The sequence below is a fragment of the Amblyomma mixtum genome, chromosome 10, assembly GCF_055824585.1.
Source record: "Amblyomma mixtum isolate Tamu chromosome 10, ASM5582458v1, whole genome shotgun sequence".
In the NCBI taxonomy this organism is placed as follows: domain Eukaryota; kingdom Metazoa; phylum Arthropoda; class Arachnida; order Ixodida; family Ixodidae; genus Amblyomma; species Amblyomma mixtum.
The window spans coordinates 168,914,092-168,934,927 of record NC_143021.1 but is presented as its reverse complement, the minus strand read 5'-3'; the positions used below and the strand labels follow the sequence as shown (position 1 = coordinate 168,934,927).

The 20,836-nt window shown below is 48.1% G+C and overlaps 1 protein-coding gene across 4 annotated transcripts in view; it reads left to right on the top strand.

Annotated features, from left to right (window-relative positions):
- Positions 1-20,836, top strand: part of Zwilch (zwilch kinetochore protein) — a 69,804-nt gene that overhangs the window by 36,059 nt on the left and 12,909 nt on the right. For all 4 annotated transcript variants that reach the window (XM_089565091.1, XM_089565089.1, XM_089565090.1 and 1 more), the window contains 4 exons: positions 8,001-8,080; positions 8,138-8,294; positions 11,589-11,853; positions 17,943-18,070. In XM_089565091.1, the coding sequence (XP_089421217.1) occupies positions 8,001-8,080; positions 8,138-8,294; positions 11,589-11,853; positions 17,943-18,070 (630 nt within the window). The remainder of the gene's footprint in view (positions 1-8,000; positions 8,081-8,137; positions 8,295-11,588; positions 11,854-17,942; positions 18,071-20,836) is intronic.

Below are 20,836 nucleotides of genomic sequence, written 5' to 3'. Positions count from 1 at the left end.
TATCCCAGTTCATTATATTCGGGTTTGACTGTATCTTACCGGTACTCACCTATGGGGCAGAAACATGGAGGCTAACAAAGAGGGTTCAGCTTAAGTTAAGGACAACGCAGCGAGCTACGGAAAGGAAAATGATGGGTGTAACGTTAAGAGATCGGAAGAGGGCGGAGCGGGTGAGGGAATAAACGCGGGTTAATGATATCCTAGTTGAAATCAAGAGGAAGAAATGGGCTTGGGCAGGGCATGTAATGCGAAGGCAAGATAACCGCTGGTCCTTAAGGGTAACGGGGTGGATTCCAAGAGAAAACAAACGTAGCAGGGGGCGGCAAAAAGTTAAGTGGGCAGATGAGATTAAGAAGTTTGTGGGAACACAGTGGCACAGGACAGGGTTAATTGGAGAGACATGGGAGAGACCTTTGCCCTGCAGTGGACATAATCAGGCCCACAATGATGATGATGATGATGAAATCGTTAATAAATATTCGGAAAAGCAAGGGGCCAAGCACACTTCCTTGTGGGACACCAGAATGTGCTTCACTGAAAGACAAATTAAGTGGTAAACTGGAAGAGAGGAAATCTTTAATCCATGCTGAAATGACAGGGTGAATAGTTGAAAAATTGAGAAGTGCTCAGCAAAAAGCTGTCAGCTCAGCGTTTGTTCAGACGAAAGCTATTAATGGCTGGTACTGTCGACCAGAATGCTGTTACACTGTAGCTGTCAATCAAATGGATGATGGGTGTCTGCCGAGACATATTCCTCAGATACAACTTTCATTTTCTTCATTACGGCCCCTCTTTCTTCTCTCACTCCCACTTCCTCCTCCCTTCCTGTCCACCCAGATGACAGAAGAGAATTACTGCGCTTTGTTCAGAGGTGTTTCCAGTGGTTCCCTGGCAGTGCTGCAGCATGCTGTCGCATTCCACTTCTAAAGGGGAAGCTTCAGCGTCATTAATTAGGCATTATTACTTAATTAGGTGTGACGTCATTCAGTGCCACAGAGGCAGTCAGAGTGGTGCGGGAAATGTTTTCGCCTCTGCGCACTTTAGACAGTCAATTTTTTTCGCTCAGTTTTGCTCGGTTGTAACACCTGATTTCTTTTTGTGAGTGGGGCTTGAAATCAAGCCTTCCTGTGATTATGCAATTATTAGTGAGGCTTTCTAAGAGCGTAATATTTGAACAGAGGTTTACTGGTTAGGATAAGGTCAAGAACATTGGCAGAACGACGTGATTGGTTCAGAAATATGTTGCAGTGATAAAACAAGGCAAGACTGGAGGAAAGCCTGAGCTTCAGGATCATTAGCTGGCGCTGTTAGTGAGGACAAACTAATTTCTGGAAAGTTCAAATCACTGAGTAGTAGTAAGCTTGAGTTAGGAAATGGAAGAATAACTCCGTTCAACATTGTACAGAATTCACTTGAGAATAAAATGCTCATGTCAGGAGGGTGGTAAATGACATCTGTGGGGCCACATATCACACGAAGCCACACTTGACTGCAGGTACAGTGTGACCCCTCTTTGTAATGGCAAGAAGTGCGCCCTTGCACGATCACTGCAAAATGTGTTCTCTTCGGAGTCGTCTCAGAAGAGGGAGCTGCAGTTGTCAGAATCGTGTCAAGTAGAGCCACGTTTGCAGAAAGAACACTTCCTATTTTCTTCCTACTGTACAGATCTGTGCAGCTGTGTAGTTTGAGGACTGGAAGGAATGCGTCACTCCTTTGGATGTGCAGTCTATCAAAAAGCAAACGTCACCTTCTTTGTTGTTTACTGATTTCGCATACTTGAGCAGTGGACGACGTTTCTCGCAAACAGTTTGAGAGTAATCACGTGAAATGCTCAAGTCCGTATTTTGGAGGAGCTTGTAGCCCCGACTCATCACAGATTCGACTTCTTTTTCGTTGAGGAGTTCAGCAATAATTGGTGGTATTTCGTCCGCTGAAAAACGGCCCCTGCCTATCGATGACGCACTGAGGCCAAGTCTGTGGGAACAAGACGCTCAGAGTCATTCCAAGTTTCCGCCCTGTCAGGAACGTCGTTGGACCGGTGGGATCAGTTTTCCAGATTGCCAGTTTCTGCGTGAATGCTGGACACATCGCGAGTACAACTTGTGGAAGCGACTGATATAGGCGTTAAAGGATTTTTAAGTTCAAGTTGTTCCGCTTGTTCTATTAAACACTTGCATTTAGGTTTGCAAGTCAGGACTAGTCAGGTTTTTAAGCTCAAGTTCTTGTGCGCATTTAGTTACAGTCTGCATTTCATTCTGCAAGCCTATATGTATGTAACAAGTGAAGGCAGGCTAGTTGGTGGTTGACGATGGAGTGCATATTGCAACTGCGCAAGACAACAAGGGACGAAGAGAGGAAAGCACAGGACAAAGCGCACAACTTCAGCTAAGGTTTACTACAGGGAAAACAACATTTATACAAGATTCGTAATCACATGTGATAGACAGCAGACACCATTACTAGTTATCATCTAGATTTCTTTCTTGGATAAGGATACTGAAGTGGTGCTTGTGCAACGGTCATTTTCTTTTTTTATGCACTAGGCTTCAAAAATTTCCCTGCTAAGCTGGGTCGTCAATTTTTTTAAGACAATTGTGTCGCGGAACCTGGGCGTGCAGTTACTACAATGGCAACAATGTTTTTCCAGTTAACCGTCCCCCGCCAATGATTCAACGGCTGCGCGGTTCTCCTGAAGTCTGACATTCAGGCAACGTCCAGTTTGCCCTATGTAGCAATTCCCACATGTGAGGGGAATTTGGTACACCACCCCCGATTTGCAGGGAACGAACCTGTCTACGTGCTTAGTGTGGCACTCATTCTTTCTTCCACTTCCCTGCACCCTACTGCACATGCCCGAAAGCTTTTTGGGCGCCATGAAGACCACCGGGACATTGCATTTCATGGCCACTTTTTTGAGGCGATGGGAGATCTGGTGGAAGTACGGCATAGCCACGGGTCTCAGGTGGGCAACGAGCTTCCTTGGCAAGGGTCACCATCTCAGGAGGGACACCAGCACTACTCAGTCGTTGTCACTGAAATCGCACGCTATCCTGCATTTCATGTGGGCAAGACTTGTCAAGAGCAGCGTGCAGGCAGTTTTTTGCTGTTCCCCTTTTAATAAGCTTCATAAGCTCCACTTCAGTATCGTTATTCAAGAAAGAATTCAACTATCTCGATGCTAACTTGTGCCACGCGCGCCCACGTGCCTGTATGATGTGATGGTGCCTGCTGTCTATCAGGTGTGATTACGAACCTTGCATGAATGTGGTTTTTCTTGTGGTAAACCTTAGCTGAAGTTCCGCGTCTTGTCCAGCTCTTCCCTCTCATCGTCCCTCGTCGTTCTGCGTGGTTGCAATATGCACTATATGTATGCTGCGGAGCGTAACACCTTCGAGAATGTTCGTGTGGTTCGCCTCTTAAATGGCGACATAAACAAGTTCCAGCGTTTCCTCCTGAGGCTTCGTCATGGGGCCTGAGCTGCCAAAATGCGCCAGATGTATACTCCCACTGTTTCAGGATTGAGGGGGGGTCCATGACACTGCTAAGAGGCAGACATCGTCACCTTGGTAACAGGAATATTTGTAATAGCTGACCGAACACAGCATGACCGGTGAGTGGCATGGCATTTCATGGTCCCTACAATGCTCAGCCTCTGCCTACAAACCGTGCGCTACGATCAGTGCATAAATTGAGGCGGGTCTCAGAGGGTCTCAGGCCCCCCCCCCCCCCCTTCCCCATCAATATTGAAGGGGGATCCGAAGCAACCAACCATATTTTATGCTTCTTGTCAGTGGTGGTGTTTTGAAAATATCACTGTGGTTTTCAGCAAGAATCGTTAACATGTTTTATCAAACCCGAGGTGGAGAAAAATGCAAAGTTGGGAGCACTACACAAAGGGGGGGGGGGATGAAAGAGGGCAAAGCCCATACTCCCACACCATGGGTCAGTTGAGAGCTGGCCACACAGCTCCAGGGCTGCTCAACAGCTGTTTAAAGGTCTCCGCTGACCTAAACTGAGCAAGCAGTGGCCTTTAAGAATGATCTCCTCCCTTTGTGAAAACTGGCCATAACCCACTGCCTCTCTCCACCTGTGCCCAGGCCGCTAGGGACCCCTTTGATGGAGCCGGACTTTATTCAGCACTGGCTGTGATGGAAGCAACCCCAGCTTCTGATCACATTACATTCACAAGTATGCAGATGGGAAGGCTGAAAATTCAAACGCCACATTTGATGCCGGAAAGGCAGAATTCTTCTCTTCCTGTCATCACAGAGCAACTGTTTTTATGTGCTTCAATAGTCAGGGACTCAAAAATAATTCTCTGAAGCGTATAACCTTTGAGTGAAACATTTATTCATGTTTGAACGATTGGTCAGAAAGGGCAAGAAAAGTGTTGCAGTGCTCACGTTATGCAGCAGCTTTGAGGCGGTATGTCCACATATGTGGGCCTGAATAAAATGCACTCAGATGTGAAAATTCTTGGGTAATTTTTTGCGCTTCCCAACCACCCAATTTATGCAAAAAAAAAAAGGTGTTTCCTTTCGGCAGTTTTAATTGGCACCTGAAGGGGATATTGAAAGACTAGGTCACTGCATTTTTATGTCTTGTGCTTTTTTTTTTTTAACTTTTTGGTTCGAATTTTTTTGAGATGTGCCGACTGGCATCATTATACAGACGCGAGGTGTCCAGGTGTACTGTTTTTAAATGTTATGGGCTTCCTCACCAATTACATTGTGCCCTGATGTGAACACTGAGAAAGATGGCATGATATGGTTTTTTCTGACATGCAGTGCCAACAACTACAGTGCCAACGGCTTTTTGACCAAATTAGCTGTATACACGGTCACGCATAAACTCTTGCAGACCCACTATTACTGGGTAACGAAAAGACGTTAGATAATGAATGGCTGGTGGTAATAAAAAGAAATATGCTGCATGAAAAAATGCACCACAAAAGAAAGCTAACTGAAGGCAAACATAACAAAATCGAAATGGTTACACAAAGCCTAAAACACAATGTAAACAAATTTGCTACATTAAGGAATGAACAGCAAGTAATGTGGTCTCAGTATGGGACATCAGGTAATAATGAGTAACACAAGTGTACAGGCAGGTGTGAACAGAACACGAGGGCTGCACACAAATGTTGTTCTGACGGGGAGTGCTTACACAACAGATTTTTCAGCTTGGTAAGTTACACCTGCTGCATTTTTCACTGGGGGCAAAAATGTATGATCAGTCTGTGCAGCATAGATGATTTTTAATCAGCTATACAGCCGCAGTGGGTTTTGCCTCATTTGTATACACTGCATAGACAGAGTTTGTGTGTTTGCCTTTTTATTGGTGTTTTGTTTGTTAGTGAGAATTCCTCTGCTGATGGGAAGCACTGTTTACACAACACAGCTGGAAGCTTCTTCTTCCAAGCCTGCAGGGTAAACTAAATTAACAGTTTGTGTAGCAGTATTTCCCCGATATCATGCCAGGTAAAAATTCAGGGGGGCGCTTTGTGGACCTAAAAACGCGGAGAGGCAAAAGCCTTAAGCGCGGTGTTGCTGCTAGAGTCACTGATGTGTGGTTACAATGTTAAGCTTCGCCTCTAAGTGTGGAACGCGACAGCGTCTTGCAACGCTGCCAGGGAGTCCACAGAAAGCCATCGCCCGTTCGGCTCCACGCCTTGCTTGTGGGTAAATTAGTTTTTGTGGAAAGGAAATGTATCTGTCTCGCATATCTCGGTGGACACCTGAACCTCGCCGTAAGGGAAGGGAGGAAAATGGGAGTGAAGGAAGACGCCGTATTCACTGGACGTGCCTTTGTTCATTCCAAACCGTCCAGCTGGCATGGCGGAGTGGTTACTGTGCTCGTCTCCACTCCGGAGACCCTGGTTTGATTCCCAAACTGTACCAAATTCCTTCTCGGTTTTATTTATTTATCTGGTGTGACTAGAGAGCTTAATTAAGCTAGTTGGTTAATTAAGCAATGAACTAAACTCACTCCCACTTAGTTGGAGCATCACTATACCATCCCTTTAATTGGTTGCAGGGTCACTAGCCAAAGTACAATTGGCCCCGTTTGAAATTCGCGCACTTTGACGTCACGGCCATTTCGACCAACTGAAAAGTGTGACATTTCTGTCGACAACTCCTGCTTACAACGATAAGGCATTAAAGGCTTCCGCCTTAATAAGTAGCAGCGTTTGCTGCATTCCCTTGGCTGTACCATTGGGCTGTTGGGGCAAGTTGGTAGGGCATGGCCAAGCTTTTAGCGTTTGCAAAACATGGCGAAGACGGCGCAACCTTGCTCTGCAGGCAGCCGACACAGCTGGACTGGTGGAGAGGTTTCTCAGAGCACGCCCTGACTTCTCCCCCATTCGGTTCTGCAGGCGTTGCCTGTGGCGCCTCCAGCCCGTCAGAGGCCTCCTCGCACTGGAGAAGCTGGGCTCACATTCACCGATAACTGGGCTTAAAAATTCAACAGAAAGTAAATTTTGCTCATCAGTGTACATTTTGCTGTGCTTTTTCATTACTTCAAAGTACCGTATTTTCCAGTGTATAAGATGCACCTGCCATATATGCAGGCTGTCATTGGAGAAGTTGGTATATAAGACGCACCCCAATTTACCCAGTTAGGCCAGTGAGGCTTGATTAAACATGCTTGTGCAACCATCACGAAATGCACCGTACCTGTGACGCTGAGTGGTCGAAAAAGGCAACACTCGCGCCATACCTGCCCACGTTCTAGCAAAAAGAAAGAAACGCGAAAGAACTCTCCTTATGTCCATAACAGCATTTTATTTTTACTTCATCTTCGTGCATCCGAAGTCTTCATCTTCAGATGCACTATCAAAATGTTTGCCCATTTCTGGAGGCAACGCGGCTGAAACATTCTCTTCGCACTACGTACACGGAGCAAACAAAGTTGCAAAGGATGGCAAAAAAAAAGAAACGCCGGCTTGTCTTGTCTTTACAATGGCGAGAAGCGCTATTGTCGCCATCTTTTGGCATTTCACATCACTTTTGCTTGGGGCCTCCGAAACGGGCGTGTGTTTATGATCCCGAAAGTCGTCATCCCTGCTGTTTCATGATAAAGTTCAACTAAAAAAGTTGTGCACGGCGGTCCTCGTATTTAAGTAGTAACCGTGTTACAACTGCGTTATTGGTAGTGATATTTTTTCGGTGAAAAAAGCTTGAACATAAACCTGGCTAATTTCTGAACTCGAAAAAAAAACCGAAAAATTCGCGTATAAGACGCACCAGCAAGATTTTTGGAAAAAAGCCGCATCTTGTACACCGGAAAATATGGTAGGCTTCCAGTGCAGCCCATTGCTTTACGATTCATGCTAAGCCGCCAGAGCATTGCTGCCGTTACGTCGGGCTATGAGACGACATTCATTTCTCTTGTCGCCTTTTCTTTTTTTGGAAAATGTGTGATCGATTTGTGTACAAGAATTGTAGTACACTATATACAAGCCAGTCGATGTCAATCACCAGATTACAGGCTAGCTCTGGGAAATGGTGCGCACGCGCTTTAAAAGGGTGCATTTGCTGCCTTAATTTTTGTGTAAAGGCTGTTGGGCTGCCCACACAGGACACAATGTTTCACGCAAAGTTTGCTGTCAACAAAGCCTCTGTGCAGACGCTTCGATCGCTGAGAAATACCGGAAATAGAATGTAGCCCAGAGGGAGACGCCAACTCGAGCAAAAAGTAGCCCAGTTTGGCAGCCCTGGACCGTCGCATCACGCTCTGCCTTTGTGCGCCCTGGTGGGGGCTGGCATGCGCTCCCGGGAACTTAAACGTCAGCCCATGTGTGAAAAAATGTGTGAAATGAAGATTGGAACTTGGGACAATCGCGCCTTATGAGCGCAATGTCAGCAATTGCTCGAACCACCCTGATTTGGGTGCAGTAATAAGGATTCCATAAAAGAAAAGAGGTAGTAGCTGCTGTTTGAGGACTTGCCAGCAGAGTGTGTGGTTGCATGCAACAGTGGTGCCGTCTTGCTCCACAGGCTGTGCAAACTACCAGGAGCTCAAGGAAGGCTTGAACATGGTATTCCGTGCAGTGCAAGCCGGGGAGATCAAACCAATGGTAAGCCGCCCAAAGAGGCCCTCCCTGGTGTGGGGAACACTGCCTCTTTGCCTGCAGGTGCTCCCCAAGAATGTCACGATGATCGGAGGAATATTGCGAAACATGGGCCCACACTTCCGACCACAGCTGGCCATGGAGGGGCTGGGACCACTGCGCATGCTAGCCGAGATCGGACTGCTGAAGCTGCAACGGGACCTGGTCAACATCTTTGTCGGTCAGTTCTGACACTGCCGAAAGACTCATCTCTTGTTGGAGGTGCAGAGGGACTCGCTTACTCCCGTTACTTGGGACCTGATTGCACTCCATACTCATTGGCATTGTGGGGACGAGCTTTATTCATCCCTTGTTGTTCGCTTCCCCGCAATCCACCCTCAACCGTCCCCTGTGGTTCGCTTTCCCGTGATGCACCCTCCTTAGCCATGTCAGTTACTTTAACTAACAAGGGAGGGCGCCAGTGTCGCAGCGACACAAGTACCACGGATCGCTGACGCCCACACACGATGCTGCGCTCCTCGTCAGCGGGGCGAATGGCGAAGCCTCGATGTCACACCGTATTTTGTTGCTAGCTGACGTTGTTGTTGTTGTAGTGACAATCATTGAGAATCTGCGTGCGTTTTTACTCATGCCACATAGAACCGACACTCGCCATGAAGCTTCAACGTCCCAGAGCGGAGAAGGGAGCCGCTGTGCGAAACAATAAGAATAAAAACAGCCTGCCGTTCAGTGCACATGTGTTCAAGAGAATGCTGTGTCTGATGGGTGAAAGACATGACAAGTGCCTTGTCATTCTAGCCCAGCAGACGATCACAGTGATGCCCATATAGCGGCATCTGGCGGCAGACTGCCGGGCGGAGAGCAACTCGTGTGAGGGCACCGTCAGTGCATGCTTACACGCAAGCTCCTCCGTGATCTCGAACCAGGTGAACTGCCACTGGATGGCGCAGCGGTGCTTTTTGCTAGAAAACTAACCAGTAAGTATGCCGGTCATGAGGACGGAGAAAGCATTAAACAACAGGTTAAAAGCGTGGAAGTTATAAATTGGATGAATTCAATGGAAAAGAAGCATAGTGTAGAACTGTATCGATACTGGAAAAGGCAGATCGGGAAAGAATTTTTCTATGATAACTCAAGAGGCAGTGCCCTACTTTTTGAAGCTAGATCAGGGTGTCTTAGAACGCGCAGCTACAAAAAGAAATTTAACGAAGAAGATGACACATGTGCCGTGTGTGGTAGATCTGGGGAAACAATTGAACACCTCATACTCAATTGTGATGGTATCCATCCGGATGTCGATGCAGGCACAGTCACTCTTCCTGAGGCCCTAGGGTTTGAAGATAACAATGGTCACGTAAATAAATCTGCAGTGGAAGTTAGCAAAAAGCGATTGGAGGATTGGTGGCTGAAAAGCAGAGATGTGGCATAAGGTTAGAATTGTAGGAAACCGTACGCAAAGGTGATGGAGAATCTTAATGAGAATTGCCAACACAGTAAACAAAAAAAATAATAAAGAAAAGCTGAGCATGGTGGCAATTGCCACCACCCCGTTTCAAAGGGGGCGCTCCTGTCCATCCATCCATTGCAGTCCGGCCAGCGGAGCTGCGTCCTGGGCACTTCTGTCCCGGATAGGACATGTCTTGTATACCAGAAGCTTGGTACTTTAGGACTGATGCTTGGTCAATTTGCTATGCCATGTTCAAGAAGAACAGCGCAGAATAGACAAGGACTAAAGGAAGACAGCGCCTATCTGTGTGTATCTTCCTTTAGTCCTTGTTTATTTCGCGCTGTTCTTGGTACTTATTGGACATTTTTTAAATTTTCCCTTAAAGGGACCATGCAAAGAATTAAAAGCCGCTTGTAAATGCTAGAAGTGATGCTCAGAAGCATTGACACCAAGTATGAGTCTTCGGAACTGAGCCGGCAATTTATTATGAATTTTTAAAAATCGCGTTTTTTTAAATTCGCGGGCCGGTTGGTGTCTTCGTAGGGAGCCATTCTGAAACCAAAAATCGGGAAAACAGACGTCCCTAGTCCCATGACGTCGGCAGGCCACCACACGCTGTCATTCGCTCGAGCCGCGGCAGCTACGACGTCACGGGCACACTTCCGGTAGCGGTGAAAATCGTCTGCTCGGGCCGCCGCGTGCCCCCCTCGGGCAAGTGCGAGGCAGGGCATTGCCTTCACGCATATGTTTTCAATTTACCTCTGCCGCCTCTTTCTGTCGCGAGTTCGGGAGCCAAGAAAGCGCAGAGACCGGAGAGACGCTGCCGACGCACGCTGCTCCTCGGGAGTGGGGCAACCGGAAGTCGTAAACCGAACGTCAGCGAATGACGTATTCATGGGCGGAGCCCAGTCCCGGAGCTGTTTTCTTTATTTTTTTAGGGTGCCCCGCGCGTGCGAGTTGAGGGGGGAGAGGAGGAGCGTGATTTTTAATCATCTATAACTTCGTTGTTATTGATGCTAGCTCAAAAATTCTTGCGCTGTGGTGACGAGTGATGGATTGCCTATCTTTACGTAATCTCAATTGATTTATTGCGTAGTCCCTTTAAAGGTGCGCCGCCGCGGTGGCTCAGCGGTTACGGTGCTCGGCTGCTGTCCCGAAAGATGCGGGTTCGATCCCGGCCGCGGCGGCTAGAATTTCTTTGGAGGAGAAATTCTAGAGGCCCGTGTACTGTGCGATGTCAGTGCACGTTAAAGAACCCCAGATGGTCCAAATTTCCGGAGCCCTCCACTACGGCGTCTCTCATAGCCTTAGACGCTTTGGGACGTAAAACCCCAGAAACCAAACCAAACCTTTAAAGGTGCAGTGAAGAGGAATCTGAACTCGTCTTTTTGCCGCAGGAACTCCATCTACACATTCCGAGCATTCTTAGAAACTTCAATTTATTGTCCTGTGTGGTCGATTTCCCTAATTAAACGAGTTAACGTCCAGCTCCCGCCTTTTTTTTTTTAATTCTCCCCGTACAGTGGGCGGAGTCAACCAACGCATGGAATGCCTTTCACCAATACCGTGGCGGCTTGCCGCTCTGCCATGAGCAGAGTAATACGTAGTAATCTGTAGTAGCAAATAGGCCGCGCGTATTTTTATTTCTGTGGGCTTGTGTTGCGGCTATATTACCTGCGAATGAAACCATTTTTTCACGGCAACCTAAAAAACAAAATAAAGCGAAAGCAAAGCCTCCACGGAGCTGGCTGAAAGGCACTCCATGCGTTGGTCGACTCCGCCCACCATACGGGGGAGAATTAAAAAAAAAAAAAGGTGGGAGCTGGACATTAACCTGATTTAATTAGGGCAATCGGCCACACAGGGCGATAAATCGAAGTTTCTAAGGATGCTCGGAACGTGTGGATGGAGTTCCCTGGGGGGGAAAGACGAGTTCAGATTCCTCTTCCCTGCTGCACCTTTATGAAAAGCAGCTGGGCAGAATTTGAAATATCAACTGTTTGGCTGCACAGCAGCAGCACGGAAAGGATGCTGCACACTGTTTATTGCCCCGGGTGGTGGGTGCAGGCCTGGAGCTGGCGAGCCAGGAGCAGTTGATGCCTTTCCTCCTGCACCCACCCGAGCTGGCCGAGGCCCTTGGGGAGCTGATGAAGCTGCAGGGGGTCCTGGACCTGGTGATGCTGTGCAAGACCAACCTGCACCTGCCCATCCACTACCTGAGCGGCTACGCCCGGGAGGCCCTCAAGTACTTTGCCAACTGCGAGCGGGGGAAGTACATCCACAAGTTCCGCTTCCCCCTCAAGGTGCCCCTCGTGCGGGTGGTCCTGGAAAAGTGAGAGCCCCCCCCCCCCCCCCCTTCTGCCCCGCTCCGTTTCATTGCTATCACGCTCTGCTTGTCGGCCATCGACGAAACACATGCTGTTAGCAGTACCTTTTGCTGCTGGGCTAGTTGGTGTGACATTGTGTTCAGGAAAGTAAAAACAGCGCTAAATTTGACACAAACCACATCAGAGAGGGGTGGCATGTGCGTCAGCATCACTTCTACCTCCCTACGAGGAAGTGAGCTTAGATGGCTAAAAAATATACGATTGTGAGAAGTTTTTGTCCGTGTGTGTGTGTTCTTTTGTTGCCATGTAAGAAATGCACATGCGTTCACCTTCTTCGGGCTATATATGCGCAACATGTGGCTTTCAGTAAAAATAGTTGGAGCCAGCGCCTGTCCTGTCCGTCTTTCCGTGTGGTTTGTGTCAAATTTAGCGCTGCTTTTACAGCGGCAGTGATGAAGTACAAAAAAACCAGGCCTATCCAAGCTGACACTGTGACAGCATCTGCTGCTGCAGATGGCATGTATTAACCCTTTATCATCATCATCATCAGCCTGACTACACCCACTGTAGGGCAAAGGACTCTCCCATGTCTCTCCAATTAACCCTGTCTTTTGCCAGCTGCGGCCACCGTGTCCCCGCAAATTTCTTAATCTCATCCGCCCACCTAACTTTCTGCCGCCCCCTGCTACGCTTGCCTTCTCTCTTGGAATTCACTCCATTACCTTTAAGGACCAGCGGTTATCTTGCCTTTGCATTGCAAATCCTACCCAAGCCCACTTCTTCCTCTTGACTTCAACTAGGATGTCATTAACCCGCGTCTGTTCTCTCACCCACTCCACCCTCTTCCGAACTCTTAACGTTACACCCATCATTTTCTTTTCCATGGCTCGCTGCATTGTGCTTAACCTAAGCTGAACCGTCTTTGTTAGCCTCCACGTTTCTGCCCCACAGGTGAGCACCGGTAAGATACAGCTGTTGCATACTTTTCTCTTGAGGTTTTATTCGTAAACTGCCATTCATGATCTGAGAGAACCTGCCATATGTGCTCCACCCCATTCTTATTCTTCTAGTTATTTACCTCTCATGATCCGGATCAGCAGTCACTACCTGCCCTAAGTAGACGTATTCCCTTACTACTTCGAGCACCTCACTAACAATTGCGAACTGCTGTTCCCTTGCTAGGCTGCTGAATAGGGCATTTTTCTAATGAAAAAAATCTCTGCCTTTCCTGTAACCGAGAGTAGAGTAAGCATGAAATGTTTACGGACATAGCACGAAGTGTACGCGGACACGACAGCGTGACAAGAATGTATATGCAGCGCGTTCGAAACTGTCTAAAGTGCGTAGAGGCGAAAGCGTTTTCCGTACAACTTTGCCTATGTGACACTGGTGACGTCACCACTGGATTACGTCACACATAATAGATGATGAAGTTATGACAAATTGCTAATTAGTGACTAATTAATGATTAATTATTAAATACTAATCAACTGCTAATTAATTACACTTAAGCTCCGCCTTTAGGAGCAGAACGCGACAGCGTGTTGTAGCGCTGCTAGGCAGTTCATGGATTTGGCGCGCTTTTTGAGGAAAGGAAATTACGCAGTAATTCTCTGTCATCTCGGTGGACACCCGAATGGCACCGGAAAGCCACAGTATGGCCTTGCCCTTTGAACACAACTCTTTTTGAGGAAAGGAAATGGCGAAATGGTGCAGTAATTCTCTGTCATCTCAGTGGACACCCGAACCGCACTGTACAGGAAGGGTGGAAGGCCACTGTTCAGCGGGATGCCTTGACCTCTGAACCTCAACGCTATTTGAGGCTATTTGAGGAAAGGAAATGGCGCAGTAATTCTCTGTCATCTCGGAGGACACCCGAACCGCACTGTACAGAAAGGGTGGAAGGCCACCTTTCAGCGGGATGCCTTGCCCTTTGAACCTCAACGCTATTTGAGGCTATTTGAAGAAAGGAAATGGCGCAGTAATTCTCTGTCATCTCGGTGGACACCCGAACCGCACTGTACAGGAAGGATGGAAGGCCACCTTTCAGCCGGATGCCTTGCCCTTTGAACCTCAACAACGCTATTTGAGGAAAGGAAATGGCTCAGTAATTCTCTGTAATCTCAGTGGACACCCGAACTGCACTGTACAGGAAGGGTGGAAGGCCACTGTTCAGCGGGATGCCTTGCCCTTTGAAACTCAACGCTATTTGAGGCTATTTGAAGAAAGGAAATGGCGCAGTAATTCTCTGTCATCTCGGTGGACACCCGAACCGCACTGTACAGGAAGGGTGGAAAGCCACTGTTCAGCAGGATGCCTTGCCCTTTGAACCTCAACGCTATTTGAGGAAAGGAAATGGCTCAGTAATTCTCTGTCATCTCGGTGGACACCCGAATCGCACTGTACAGGAAGGGTGGAAGGCCACCGTTCAGCAGGATGCCTTGCCCTTTGAACCTCAACGCTATTTGAGGAAAGGAAATGGCGCAGTAATTCTCTGTCATCACGGTGGATACCAGAACCGCACTGTACAGGAAGGGTGGAAAGCCACTGTTCAGCGGGATGCCTTGCCCTTTGAACCTCAACGCTATTTGAGGAAAGGAAATGGCTCAGTAATTCTCTGTCATCACGGTGGACACCCGAACCGCACTGTACAGGAAGGGTGGAAGGCCACCGTTCAGCAGGATGCCTTGCCCTTTGAACCCCAACGCTGTTTGAGGAAAGGAAATGGCGCAGTAATTCGCTGTCATCTCGGTGGACACCCGAACCGCACTGTACAGGAAGGGTGGAAAGCCACTGTTCAGCGGGATGCCTTGCTCTTTGAACCTCAACGCTATTTGAGGAAAGGAAATGGTGCAGTAATTCTCTGTCATCTCAGTGGACACCCGAACCGCACTGTACAGGAAAGGTGGAAGGCCACCATCAGCAGGATGCCTTGCCCTTTGAACCTCAACAAGCCTATTTGAGGAAAGGAAATGGCCTCTGTCATCTCGGTGGACACCCGAACCGCACTGTACAGGAAGGGTGGAAGGCCACCATTCAGCAGGATGCCTTGCCCTTTGAACCTCAACGCTATTTGAGGAAAGGAAATGGCGCAGTAATTCTCTGTCATCACGGTGGATACCCGAACCGCACTGTACAGGAAGGGTAGAATGCCACTTGAGGAAAGGAAATAGCGCAGTAATTCTCTGTCATCTCGGTGGACACCCGAACCACACTGTACAGGGAGGGTGGAAGGCCACTGTTCAGCGGGATGCCTTACCCTTTGAACCTCAACGCTATTTGAGGAAAGGAAATGGCTCAGTAATTCTCTGTCATCTCGGTGGAAACCCGAACCACACTGTACAGGGAGGGTGGAAGGCCACTGTTCAGCGGGATGCCTTACCCTTTGAACCTCAACACTATTTGAGGAAAGGAAATGGCGCAGTAATTCTCTGTTGTCACGGTGGACACCCGAACCGCACTGTACAGGAAGGGTGGAAGGCCACCATTCAGCTTGATGCCTTGCCCTTTGAACCTCAACGCTATTTGAGGAAAGGAAATGGCGCAGTAATTCTCTGTCATCACGGTGGACACCCGAACCGCACTGTACAGGAAGGGTGGAAGGCCACTTGAGGAAAGGAAATAACGCAGTAATTCTCTGTCATCTCGGTGGACACCCGAACCACACTGTACAGGGAGGGTGGAAGGCCACTGTTCAGCGGGATGCCTTACCCTTTGAACCTCAACACTATTTGAGGAAAGGAAATGGCGCAGTAATTCTCTGTCATCTCGGTGGACACCCGAACCACACTGTACAGGGAGGGTGGAAGGCCACTGTTCAGCGGGATGCCTTACCCTTTGAACCTCAACACTATTTGAGGAAAGGAAATAACGCAGTAATTCTCTGTCATCTCGGTGGACACCCGAACCACACTGTACAGGGAGGGTGGAAGGCCACTGTTCAGCGGGATGCCTTACCCTTTGAACCTCAACACTATTTGAGGAAAGGAAATGGCGCAGTAATTCTCTGTTGTCACGGTGGACACCCGAACCGCACTGTACAGGAAGGGTGGAAGGCCACCATTCAGCTTGATGCCTTGCCCTTTGAACCTCAACGGTATTTGAGGAAAGGAAATGTCGCAGTAATTCTCTGTCATCACGGTGGACACCCGAACCGCACTGTACAGGAAGGGTGGAAGGCCACTTGAGGAAAGGAAATAACGCAGTAATTCTCTGTCATCTCGGTGGACACCCGAACCACACTGTACAGGGAGGGTGGAAGGCCACTGTTCAGCAGAATGCCTTGCCCTTTGAACCTCAACGCTATTTGAGGAAAGGAAATGGTGCAGTAATTCTCTGTCATCTCGGTGGACACCTGAACCGCACTGTACAGGAAGGGTGGAAGGCCACTGTTCAGCGGCAGGAAGGGTGGAAGGCCACTCTTCAGCGGGATGCCTTGCCCTTCGAACCTCAACGCTATTTGAGGAAAGGAAATGGCGCACTAATTCTCTTCCTTGTCCTTGTCCTCCTTCTCTGTTTCTTGTTCCTAGTCGCAGCGCTGGTGAAATTTTAAAGATGTACCAACTAGCTCAAACCACCATTTTGCTCCAGTGCACTAATTCTCTGTGATCTCAGTGGACATCCGAACCGCACTGTACAGGAAGGGTGGAAGGCCCACCGTTCAGCGGGATGCCTTGCCCTTTGAACCTCAACGCTATTCGAGGCGAGCCAACTGCCTCTTCACCTCAAAGTGATGTGTTTTGAATCAACTTGCACTATTCTGCAGCATTGTAGGAAAAGGCACATGTCTCACTGAACAGGTTGTTTATGAAGATTGCCCATCTGCCTCAAGGGAGTGGTGAGGAACACTCGGTGTATAATGGGACATTGCAGGGTGCACCTCGTTGCAGATACTTTTGGCAAGTGGTCCTTTGGATCTCATTTGGGACTCCATTTCGTGCCACAAAGCCTCTGGATGAGCGGGAGGCTTTCTACAGGGGCTGTGTACTCTATAAGTGGCAGTGTCGAGGAGTAGTCAATGCAGTACTCTGTGTCGTCTCTCTTCAGACTTGCGATCTACCGGGCAGGCATTCTGCTTTTGATCGAAGCAGTCAACGCCTCCCATCCAACGATTGTAGCCTTTCGGAGACTTGGGGCTTGAATTCCCCCCCCCCCCGCCAAGGCAGCTTTCGCTCCACTGAGGTGTCTTCACTGTACAGTGCAAACTGTGCAAGGAAGCTGAGGCCTAGTCAGGCGCTTCAGGTTTTTTTGCCCCAGCTTCCTCTTTCTTGCTTGGGAAGAAATAAAGTCCTTGGTTTGATTTGTTGTCCGAGACATGTTCCCCTTACTGTTTTCAAGCGGCTGCATGAGACTCCATCTGAACGTGAGTTGTCATGTGTGCACCACCTCCTGTCAGGTGATGGTGTGAATGAATGCGCTGTGTCATCTCTGCCTGCCCTCTTTTCAGCACTTGGCGACAGTAACGTGTCTTGGGCTGCTACTGCCCAGTTTTATTTTGCATATGTGCCCTTTGCCTGGTGATGGTCATCTGAAATAACCCTTTCAGGCGCTTCGTACACAATCGTGTAAGTTGCAAACTTACAGCTTTTTCTGAGAAACTGGAGCACTTAACAGTGATTTCATTGTTTCAGTCATATTGAGCACCCTTGTTGTTGCATATAACTGGCTTTTTTGTACCATGTAGCGAATGCAGTAAATAATATTTCACCTAAGAGTGAGCTAGGTAGCACTTTGTCTGCCGTTTTTGTGCAGTCAGATTTTTCCGCGAGTGAAAACATTGATTGTCGTTGCTCAGTTTCGAGCGTAATGCGAATCTTTGAAACACAAAGCGATTGCGCGACCCCTAGGGTGCTTACCTGACACACGAGAACATCTCGATGGTACAATTTCTAACAAATCTGACACTTTGTACGGAATTCTCCACATTGTTGTAAAAACTTACCTGCTGGTCTTTCACGTTCGAAAACTAACAAACTCCCTTTCTGGAGGCCTGAATATACTACTTGGGTGAAAAAATGATTGATTTCAGTCAAAACAAAAAATGGCGCCTGAAAGGGATACTGAGCTAGAGAGATGCCGTCCTCTCTCCCCCCAGCATGGCCCCCATGGAGTGGACCGCCTCCCTCAAGAGCCGCCAGGGCAACTACACGGCCCACACCATCACCCACATCAGCACCTCGCCCCCGTTCGACCACCTGCTCACCGAGAAGCAGCAGCACTGCGGTGAGGGAGAACATGCCTTGTCTCCCGACACACACAGATGATATGCCCGCCCATCCACTGCAGCAGACGCCACAGTAAAGCAGAAGGGGCCATGGGAACGCTTATCTGAGAGCGGTAAGAGTGGCCGAGGAGCCTGAGAAAGAAACGATGACGCCCGGTGTGGAGGGCCAGAGTGACACAACAGAATGCTGTCCGACGGGATGAAAACGGAACGGAAATGCATTAAAAGGGCAGAAACCGGCAAAACAGACATCACAAGGCCTTCGGAAATGGCCTTTTTGCATAGCGCGCTTCAGTCAGCATCAGAAAGGCACCCGCACATGTGGTTCTAACCCAGGGGAATTTCCTTAACTTCTTCGGACCTGTACAAAAAGACGGATGGACCGCTAACGCCATTCAGGCTCTTTTTTCTGATCAGATATGCTTCTTTCATTTCTCGGGCAACACGTTCACGTCCTCTACCCAGGACAACCTCAAGAATCGGTCGGCACGGGCGTTGTTCACAGCATTGTGGGTTTTTTGCGCAAAAGACACGACACAAAGGAACGAGGTAGACAGGACAAGCGCTTACTAACAACTCAGGTGTTTATTGACATAACATTGCTTAAATACAGCAGCTGCTCTTATCAAACACGAAAAGGGAAAGAAGAGACTTAGCATACATATATCATATCAGCACAGATCCCACTATCGCACGAGTGAATGCATGTTTCGAGCTCTAATTCTGCGCAAGATAACTGATTTCTTTTTTTGAGAGCAAAATTGAAGGATTGCTGACACACGAGTTACCCGATTTTCCTATCTCATTGGCCTCAATTATCTCTCTTCCAAGTTGTGTCTTGCACCGGCGCAGTACTGAAGTTTTTTCGAGCGCGGGAGTGCAGTTGCGGCAATTCCGAATATGGTCAATCATTTTGCTACCTGACTTGTTCTTTAGATCTCTTGCGTGCTCCCTCAGCCTTTCATTAAGGCACCTGCCAGTTTGGCCAATGTACTGCTTACCACAGGCAAGTGGTATCGAGTACACAAAGCTCTTTTTACAGGCCACGAAGCGCTGCTGGTGCCGCTTCGAACAAGCGACGGCCGTATCCTCCGCATTCACTCTCTTGCAAATCCTGGAGAGTTTTTCAGGAGCGTTAAAAACCACTCTAACACCAGCCCTAGCACCGATCTTCTTAATATTATGCGAGATTCCGTGAATGTACGGAATGACCGCCACTTTCTTCCGGTCAACTTGGTCGGGTTTGCTGGCTGGTTTCTTCAGCAGGTTCTCGGCAGTTGAAGCCAGCAAGGCCGTCTGGCAGCCTGCGCTCGAAAGGCGCTGCAACTGGATGTCAAAGCTGCGTCCTACCAAATGCAGGCAGGACTTGCTCAGAGCGTTGGAAAGGCACGATTTCACAATGCCTCGTTTCACGGCTTTGGAGTGTGCCGAGCTGAAGGGAAGCAGGGGCTTGTTGCCTCTGGGTTCAAAGGCCCAACATACGTGTTCACTTGAAAAATGAAGCCCTATATCTAAAAACCTGATGCAATTATCTTCCGGTAACTCGTGCGTCAATTCTAATGGTGCTAGGCACTCTGAAAACGTCGTTAGATGCTTATGTACACTAGCCGAAAAAGAATCTTTGTCACAATCCACGAACACAATGAAATCATCAACAAATCTAAAAACCTTTAAAACGTTAGTGTCGCGAAGGCAGTCATGCAGCATCTTGTCACGTGTCGCTAAAAAAATGTCACTAAGACATGGTGCTAGGCACGATCCAATGCATACTCCTTGTTTCTGAATGAATGTCATATCTTTCCACTGCGCATACGTGGAAGTCAGGTACATTGTTAACAGTTCGATGAAGTTGTCAACCGATAAACCTGCATTATTTTGGAAGGCTGTTGCACCATGGCTGTCAATACAATCGCGGACATTTTTTAAGAGACAATCGTGAGGTATGGAATAATACAAGTCCTTTATATCTACTGACAGGGCTGACATGCGTTTGCTGTTATTTGATTTTAAGAACTCAATTATTTCGTCTGAATTTTCTATTTCGTCAAATAACAGCAAACGCATGTCAGCCCTGTCAGTAGATATAAAGGACTTGTATTATTCCATACCTCACGATTGTCTCTTAAAAAATGTCCGCGATTGTATTGACAGCCATGGTGCAACAGCCTTCCAAAATAATGCAGGTTTATCGGTTGACAACTTCATCGAACTGTTAACAATGTACCTGACTTCCACGTATGCGCAGTGGAAAGATATGACATTCATTCAGAAACAAGGAGTATGCATTGGATCGTGCCTAGCACCATGTCTTAGTGACATTTTTTTAGCGACACGTGACAAGATGCTGCATGACTGCCTTCGCGACACTAACGTTTTAAAGGTTTTTAGATTTGTTGATGATTTCATTGTGTTCGTGGATTGTGACAAAGATTCTTTTTCGGCTAGTGTACATAAGCATCTAACGACGTTTTCAGAGTGCCTAGCACCATTAGAATTGACGCACGAGTTACCGGAAGATAATTGCATCAGGTTTTTAGATATAGGGCTTCATTTTTCAAGTGAACACGTATGTTGGGCCTTTGAACCCAGAGGCAACAAGCCCCTGCTTCCCTTCAGCTCGGCACACTCCAAAGCCGTGAAACGAGGCATTGTGAAATCGTGCCTTTCCAACGCTCTGAGCAAGTCCTGCCTGCATTTGGTAGGACGCAGCTTTGACATCCAGTTGCAGCGCCTTTCGAGCGCAGGCTGCCAGACGGCCTTGCTGG